The following is a 7,280-nucleotide window of genomic DNA, read 5'->3' as shown; positions in this document are numbered from 1 at the left end:
GTCACCGCTCACAGCCCGGACTGACCAGTCACCGCTCACAGCCCCTCCCACCAGGACTGACCAGTCACCGCTCACAGCTCCTCGCACCAGGACTGACCAGTCACCGCTCAAAGCCCGGACTGACCAGTCACCGCTCACAGCCCCTCCCATCAGGACTGACCAGTCATCGCTCACAGCTCCTCCCACCAGGACTGACCAGTCACCGCTCACAGCCCGGACTGACCAGTCACCGCTCACAGCCCGGACTGACCAGTCACCGCTCACAGCCTCTCCCACCAGGACTGACAAGTCACCGCTCATAGCCCCTCCCACCAGGACTGACCAGTCACCGCTCACAGCCCGGACTGACAAGTCACCGCTCACAGCCCGGACTGACCAGTCACCGCTCACAGCCCCTCCCACCAGGACTGACTAGTCACCGCTCACAGCCCGGACTGACCAGTCACCGCTCACAGCCCGGACTGACCAGTCACCGCTCACAGCCTCTCCCACCAGGACTGACCAGTCACCGCTCACAGCCTGGACTGACCAGTCATCGCTCACAGCCCGGACTGACCAGTCACCGCTCACAGCCCCTCCCACCAGGACTGACCAGTTACCGCTGACAGCCCGGACTGACCAGTCACCGCTGACAGCCCGGACTGACCAGTCACCACTCACAGCCCGGACTGACCAGTCACTGCACATAGCCCCTCCCACCAGGACTGACCAGTCACCACTCACAACTCCTCCCACCAGGACTGACCAGTCACTGCTCACTGCCCCTCCCACCAGGACTGACCAGACACCACTCACAGCCCCTCAAATCCAGGACTGACCAGTCACCGCTCACAGCCCCTCCCACAAGGACTGACCAGTCACCACTCACAGCCTGGACTGGCCAGTCACCGCTCACAGCCCCTCCCACCAGGACTGACCAGTCACCGCTCACAGCCTGGACTGACCAGTCACTGCTCTCAGCCCCTCCCACCAGGATATAGGAATTACACACCAGGATCTCACACGTCACGCAGTTCCGCATCACTGACGTGTCTCCATGGTAACAAGCGACGTCTCACCATTTCCGGCACCTCAGCCTTCCCGACCCTGACTGTATGACGTCACCAGGAGGCGGCGCTCTCTACTCTGGACTCTATGACCCCGTACACCCTCGCCGAGGTGTTCCAATATGGCGGAGGCGGAGTAAGTGTTAAGCTTCTTATATGGTGTGACCCGGTAGTGGGGTGTAATGGCGGCGGCTGCGGGTGATAAGAGGACGCCACAACCTTATTATTTCTATGTTTTGCCACCCATTAAAGGCTCATTTTCTCACACTGTCCTGGCCGCTGTCAGTGTGAGCTGCTGGTTGGAAATGTGCATTGATGTCAGCCTGATCATTATCACTGGTAATGTGGAGAATGAATGGGGTCCGTGACGGCTGTACATGCCGCCTCTATGGGGCTGGGGCTTCCGAGCTGTGATCAGCCCTGCTGTAATGACAGATCTGTGTGTGACCAACACAAGTCGTTTCTTCATAAGTCGCTTTATGCAACCCGTGACCGTATATTGCACAGTGTGGTGGACCAGATTGGGTCCATATTGTGTGTACTAGACGTAGAGCGGCGTAGTGTCTGTGTATGGAGATGTGGAGCGGTACAGTGACTGTGCACTAGACGCGGAGCGGCGTAGTGTCTTCGTGTTAGACGCGGAGCGGCGTAGTGTCTTCGTGTTAGACGCGGAGCGGCGTAGTGTCTTCGTGTTAGACGCGGAGCGGCGTAGTGTCTTCGTGTTAGACGCGGAGCGGCGTAGTGTCTTCGTGTTAGACGCGGAGCGGCGTAGTGTCTTCGTGTTAGACGCGGAGCGGTGCGGTGTCCATGCACTAGCACTGTAGATATGTGTGTGTGTGTGTGTATATATATATATATACATACAGTACAGATCAAAAGTTTGGACACCTTCTCATTTAAAGATTTTCTGTATTTTCATGACTTTGAAAATTGTACATTCACACTGAAGGCATCAAAACTATGAATTAACACATGTGGAATTATATACTTAACAAAAAAATGTGAAACCACTGAAAATATGTCTTATATTCTAGGTTCTTCAAAGTAGCCACCTTTTGCTTTGATGACTGCTTTGCACACTCTTGGAATTCTCTTGATGAGCTTCAAGAGGTAGTCACCAGAAATGGCCTTCCAACAATCTTGAAGGAGTTCCCAGAGATGTTTAGCACTTTTTGGCCCTTTGGCCTTCCCTCTGCGGTCCAGCTCACCCCAAAACATCTCGATTGGGTTCAGGTCTGGTGACTGTGGAGGCCAGGTCATCTGGTGTAGCACCCCATCACTCTCCTTCTTGGTCAAATAGCCCTTACACAGCCTGGAGGTGTGTTTGGGGTCATTGTCCTGTTGAAAAATAAATGATGGTCCAACTAAACGCAAACCGGATGGAATAGCATGCTGCTGCAAGATGCTGTGGTAGCCATGCTGGTTTAGGATGCCTTCAAATTTGAATAAATCCCCAACAGTGTCACCAGCAAAGCACCCCCACACCATCACACCTCCTCCTCCATGCTTCTCGGTGGGAACCAGGCATGTAGAGTCCATCCGTTCACCTTTTCTGCGTCGCACAAAGACACGGTGGTTGGAACCAAAGATCTCAAATTTGGACTCATCAGACCAAAGCACAGATTTCCACTGGTCTAATGTCCCACTTGTGTTCTTTAGCCCAAACAAGTCTCTTCTGCTTGTTGCTTGTCCTTAGCAGTGGTTTCCTAGCAGCTATTTTACCATGAAGGCCTGCTGCACAAAGTCTCCTCTTAACAATTGTTGTAGAAATGAGTCTGCTGCTAGAACTCTGTGTGGCATTGACCTGGTCTCTAATCTGAGCTGCTGTTAACCTGCGATTTCTGAGGCTGGTGACTCGGATAAACTTATCCTCAGAAGCAGAGGTGACTCTTGGTCTTCCTTTCCTGGGGCAGTCCTCAAGTGAGCCAGTTTCTTTGAAGCGCTTGATGGTTTTTGCAACTGCACTTGGGGACACATTCAAAGTTTGGCCAATTTTTCGCACTGACTGACCTTCATTTCTTATAGTAATAATGGCCACTCATTTTTCTTTACTTAGCTGCTCTTTTCTTGCTATAATACAAATTCTAGCAGTCTATTCAGTAGGACTGTCAGCTGTGTATCCACCTGACTTCTGCACAACACAACTGATGGTCCCAACCCCATTTATAAGGCAAGAAATCCCAATTATTAAACCTGACAGGGCACACCTGTGAAGTGAAAACCATTTCCGGTGACTACCTCTTGAAGCTCATCAAGAGAATGCCAAGAGTGTGCAAAGCAGTCATCAAAGCAAAAGGTGGCTACTTTGAAGAACCTAGAATATAAGACATATTTTCAGTTGTTTCACACTTTTTTGTTAAGTATATAATTCCACGTGTTAATTCATAGTTTTGATGCCTTCAGTGTGAATGTACAATTTTCAAAGTCATGATAATACAGAAAAATATTTAAATAAGAAGGTGTGTCCAAAGTTTTGGTCTGTACTGTATGTATATATATATATATATTATAAAATATGCAGGTATGTAACTTTGAGCTTGTCCATTCTGTAGGATGAAAAATGACAGCCATGGGGATTTTAATAGCACTCTCCTTACCACATTGGCAATTACAAAGATGGTGCTCCCCACCCCCGCCAAGCCCATCATTCCTGTCCAGACTGGGGTGCAGGCGCAACAAGAGGAGCAGTCTAGCGGCATGTCCATCTTCTTCAGTCTCCTTGTCCTGGGTGAGTGTTGTCCATCTTCTGTGGTAGTGTCCAGTGTTTGGCCGTTCTATGTTGGGGTGCTTCAGTTCAGGCTGCCCCCAGCATCGTCCTTCTGGGTAAAGGTCAGTCTTCAGTATGAAAATTCATCTCCTGTCTCAAAGCAATCTTAGCTGTGATTACAAGTAGCTCTTAACATTTTCTTCCTAGATGAAGGGCAGTGGCACATGACTGCTAGGAGGCGTGGGGCTTTAGCATGTAATGGCCAATGATTGTCCCAATAGTGGCTAAAGAGGGCTTATAATGTAGGGCTGTACAGTAAGCTGTCTCCCATTAATCTCCTACTCTTTTTCTCTCAGCAATCTGCATCATATTGGTTCATCTGCTCATCAAATACAGACTCCACTTCCTACCAGAGAGTGTTGCGGTGGTCTCACTGGGTAAGAGTTCAATATAAGTAGTAGTCTGAGGGGAGGTGCTGGAATCATAGAATCATAGAATGGTAGAGTTGGAGGGGACCTCCTGGGTCATCTGGTCCAACCCCCTGCTCAAAGCAGGATTCACTAAATAATCTCAGACAGATATCTGTTCAGCCTCTGTTTGAAGACTTCCATTGAAGGAGAACTCACCACCCCTCTTGGCCGCCTGTTCCACTCATTGATCACCCTAACTGTCAAAAAGTTTTTTCTAATATCTAATCTGTATCTTCTCCCATTCAGTTTCATCCCATAGCTTCTAGTCTTTCCTTGTGCAAATGAGAATAAAGATGATCCTTCTACAATGTGACAGCCCTTGAGATATTTGTAGACAGCTATTAAGTCTCCTCTCAGTCTTCTTTTTTGCAAGCTAAACATTCCCAAATCCTGTAACCGTTCCTCATAGGACATGGTTTGCAGACCAGTCACCATTCTGGTCGCTCTTCTCTGAACTTGCTCCAGTTTGTCAATGTCTTTTTTTTAAAATGTGGTGCCCAAAACTGGACGCAGTATTCCAGATGAGGTCTGACCAAAGAGGAGTAAAGTGCGATAATGACTTCACGTGATCTAGACTGTATGCTTCTGTTAATACATCCCAGAATTGTATTTGCCTTTTTTCCTGCTGCATCACACTGTTGACTCATGTTCAGTCTATGATCTATTAGTATACCTAAGTCTTTTTCACATGTGCTGTTGCTTAGCTCTGTTCCTCCCATTCTGTATATGCTTTTTTCATTTTTATTGCCCAGATGTAGTACTTTGTATTTTTCCCTGTTAAAAACCATTCTGTTAGTTGCTGCCCACTGCTCCAGTTTATTTAGGTATTTTTGAAGCCTCTCTCTCTCTTCTCTAGTGTTAGCTATCCCTCCTAGCTTTGTGTCATCAGCAAATTTAATCAGTTTACCCTCAATTCCTTCATCTAAATCATTGATAAATATGTTGAACAATACAGGTCCCAGGACAGAGCCCTGTGGTACCCCACTTGAGACATTCATCCAACTGGATGTGAAGCCATCTACTACCACTCTTTGAGTCCGATCACTAAGCCAGTTATGAATCCACCTAACAGTTGCCTTGTCCATTCCATACTTGGTCATTTTTTCAATAAGGATGGTGTGAGATACTTTGTGAAATGCTTTGCTGAAGTCAAGATATACTATATCTACAGCATTTCCCTGATCCACCCAGTCAGTGATTCTGTCATAGAAGGAAATTAAGTTAGTCTGACATGACTTGTTAGTTTCAAACCCATGCTGACTCTGGTTAATCACTTCATTCTTATCCAGGTACTTACATACATGTTGTTTAATAATTTGTTCAAAGATCTTTCCTGGTATAGAAGTCAGACTCACCGGCCTATAGTTCCCTGGGTCCACCTTCTTCCCCTTTTTGAAGATAGGAACAACATTTGCTCTTCTCCAGTCTTCTGGTACTTCTCCTGTTCTCCAAGAATTTTCAAAGATTATGGAGAGAGGTTCTAAAATTTCTTCTACGATCTCCTTCAGTACTCTGGGGGTGTAATCAAGACGATAAGTCTCCTATACGATGCAATTACTGTACACTGGGGGCCTGGCTCCCGCTGGTCGTATTCAACATTAAAGCCGAGTTATAAGTATTTCTTCCACACAGCATCCAATAATCCAGCACATTGTAAGCTTGATTAATAGGTCGCATGGTCGGCGACATGGAGAAACTATTTAATTCTGACAGAAGCGCAAAAGGCTTAACAGAATTGCAGATCTATAGCGGAGTAGAAGAGGGCCATGTGAGCAGGCATCCTTCCCCGATGGATCCCACTTCCCGATTGGGAATTTCTCAAGGTGCCTGCACACAAGTACCCGTCTTTCTGTCTATGCTGCAGCACTGCATTATACAGAGCGTCTGTCATACGTATATGGGACTTTGTGCGACGCTAATGAAGTTAAAATCAAGATTAAATATATTAAAAGCTACACAAGAGAGCGGTCAGCTAGGACAGCGCTGTTCTTAATATTTCCCGGGAACCTAATTATCATTAAATACTTATTTTTTGGATCAATGTATCCCATGTGATGGCTGTGAATAGATAGAGATGAAACCAGAAGTTTCCATACACTATATAAAAAGACACTTATGCATGTTTTTCTCAATATCTGACATGAAATCAGAATAAACCTTTCCTGTTTTAGGTCAATTAGGATTACCATAATGTTTAATATTTGCCAAATGCCAGAATAATGAGAGAAAGAGAATGTTTTAAGGCATTTTTATTGCTTACTGCAAAGTCAAAAGTTTCCATACACTAAGATGACTATGCCTTTAAACAATTCTGTACTGCCCATATGATGATGTCATGTGTTTGGAAGCTCTGATAGGTTTTTTGGCAACATCTGAGTAAATTAGAGACACACCTGTCGATGTATTTTAATGCACACCTGAAACACACTGCTTCTTTGTGTAGTAGCATCATGAGAAAGTCTAAAGAACTCAGCCAATATATCAGGAAGAGAATTGTGGACTTGCAAAAGTCTGGCTCATAATTGGGTACAATTTCAAGATACCTGAAGGTGCCTCATTCATCTGTACAAACCATTATATGCAAGTATAAACAAGATGGAAATGTCCAGCCATCATACCGCTCAGGAAGGAGACGGGTTCTGTGTCCCAGAGATGAACAGTGCTTTGGTCCGACATGTGCATATCAACCCAAGGACAAAATGAAAAGACCTTGTGAATATGATGGTGGAAGCTGGTAAGAATGTGTCAATATCCACAGTGAAACAAGTACTGTATCAACATGGGCTGAAACGCCACTCTGCAAGGAAGAAGCGATTACTCCAAAAGAAACTTAAAAAAGCCAGATTAATGTTTGCAAATGCACACAGGAACAAAGACCTTAATTTTTGGAGACATGTCCTGTGGTCTGATGAAACTAAAATTGAGCTTTTTGGGTATAATGACCATCGTTAAGTCTGGAGGAAAAAGGGAGAAGCTTGGAAGCCTAAGAACACCATCCCAACTGTGAAACACGGGGGTGACCGCATCATGTTATGGGGTTGTTTTGCTGCAGGAGGG

At 46.1% G+C, this 7,280-nt stretch overlaps 1 protein-coding gene across 1 annotated transcript in view; it reads left to right on the top strand.

Moving 5' to 3' along the window:
- Nucleotides 1-1,040: 1,040 nt before the first annotated feature.
- Nucleotides 1,041-7,280, top strand: part of SLC9A8 (solute carrier family 9 member A8) — a 48,042-nt gene continuing 41,802 nt past the window's right edge. Inside the window, exons 1-3 of the mRNA XM_073682630.1 lie at nucleotides 1,041-1,182; nucleotides 3,599-3,774; nucleotides 4,110-4,190. Of these exons, the coding sequence (XP_073538731.1) occupies nucleotides 1,169-1,182; nucleotides 3,599-3,774; nucleotides 4,110-4,190 (271 nt within the window). The 5' untranslated portion in view covers nucleotides 1,041-1,168. The remainder of the gene's footprint in view (nucleotides 1,183-3,598; nucleotides 3,775-4,109; nucleotides 4,191-7,280) is intronic.

The sequence above is a fragment of the Phyllobates terribilis genome, unplaced genomic scaffold (assembly GCF_046119375.1).
Source record: "Phyllobates terribilis strain yellow unplaced genomic scaffold, ASM4611937v1 Scaffold_5__5_contigs__length_657084704, whole genome shotgun sequence".
Lineage (NCBI taxonomy): Eukaryota > Metazoa > Chordata > Amphibia > Anura > Dendrobatidae > Phyllobates > Phyllobates terribilis.
This window is presented reverse-complemented; position numbering and strand designations above follow the sequence as displayed.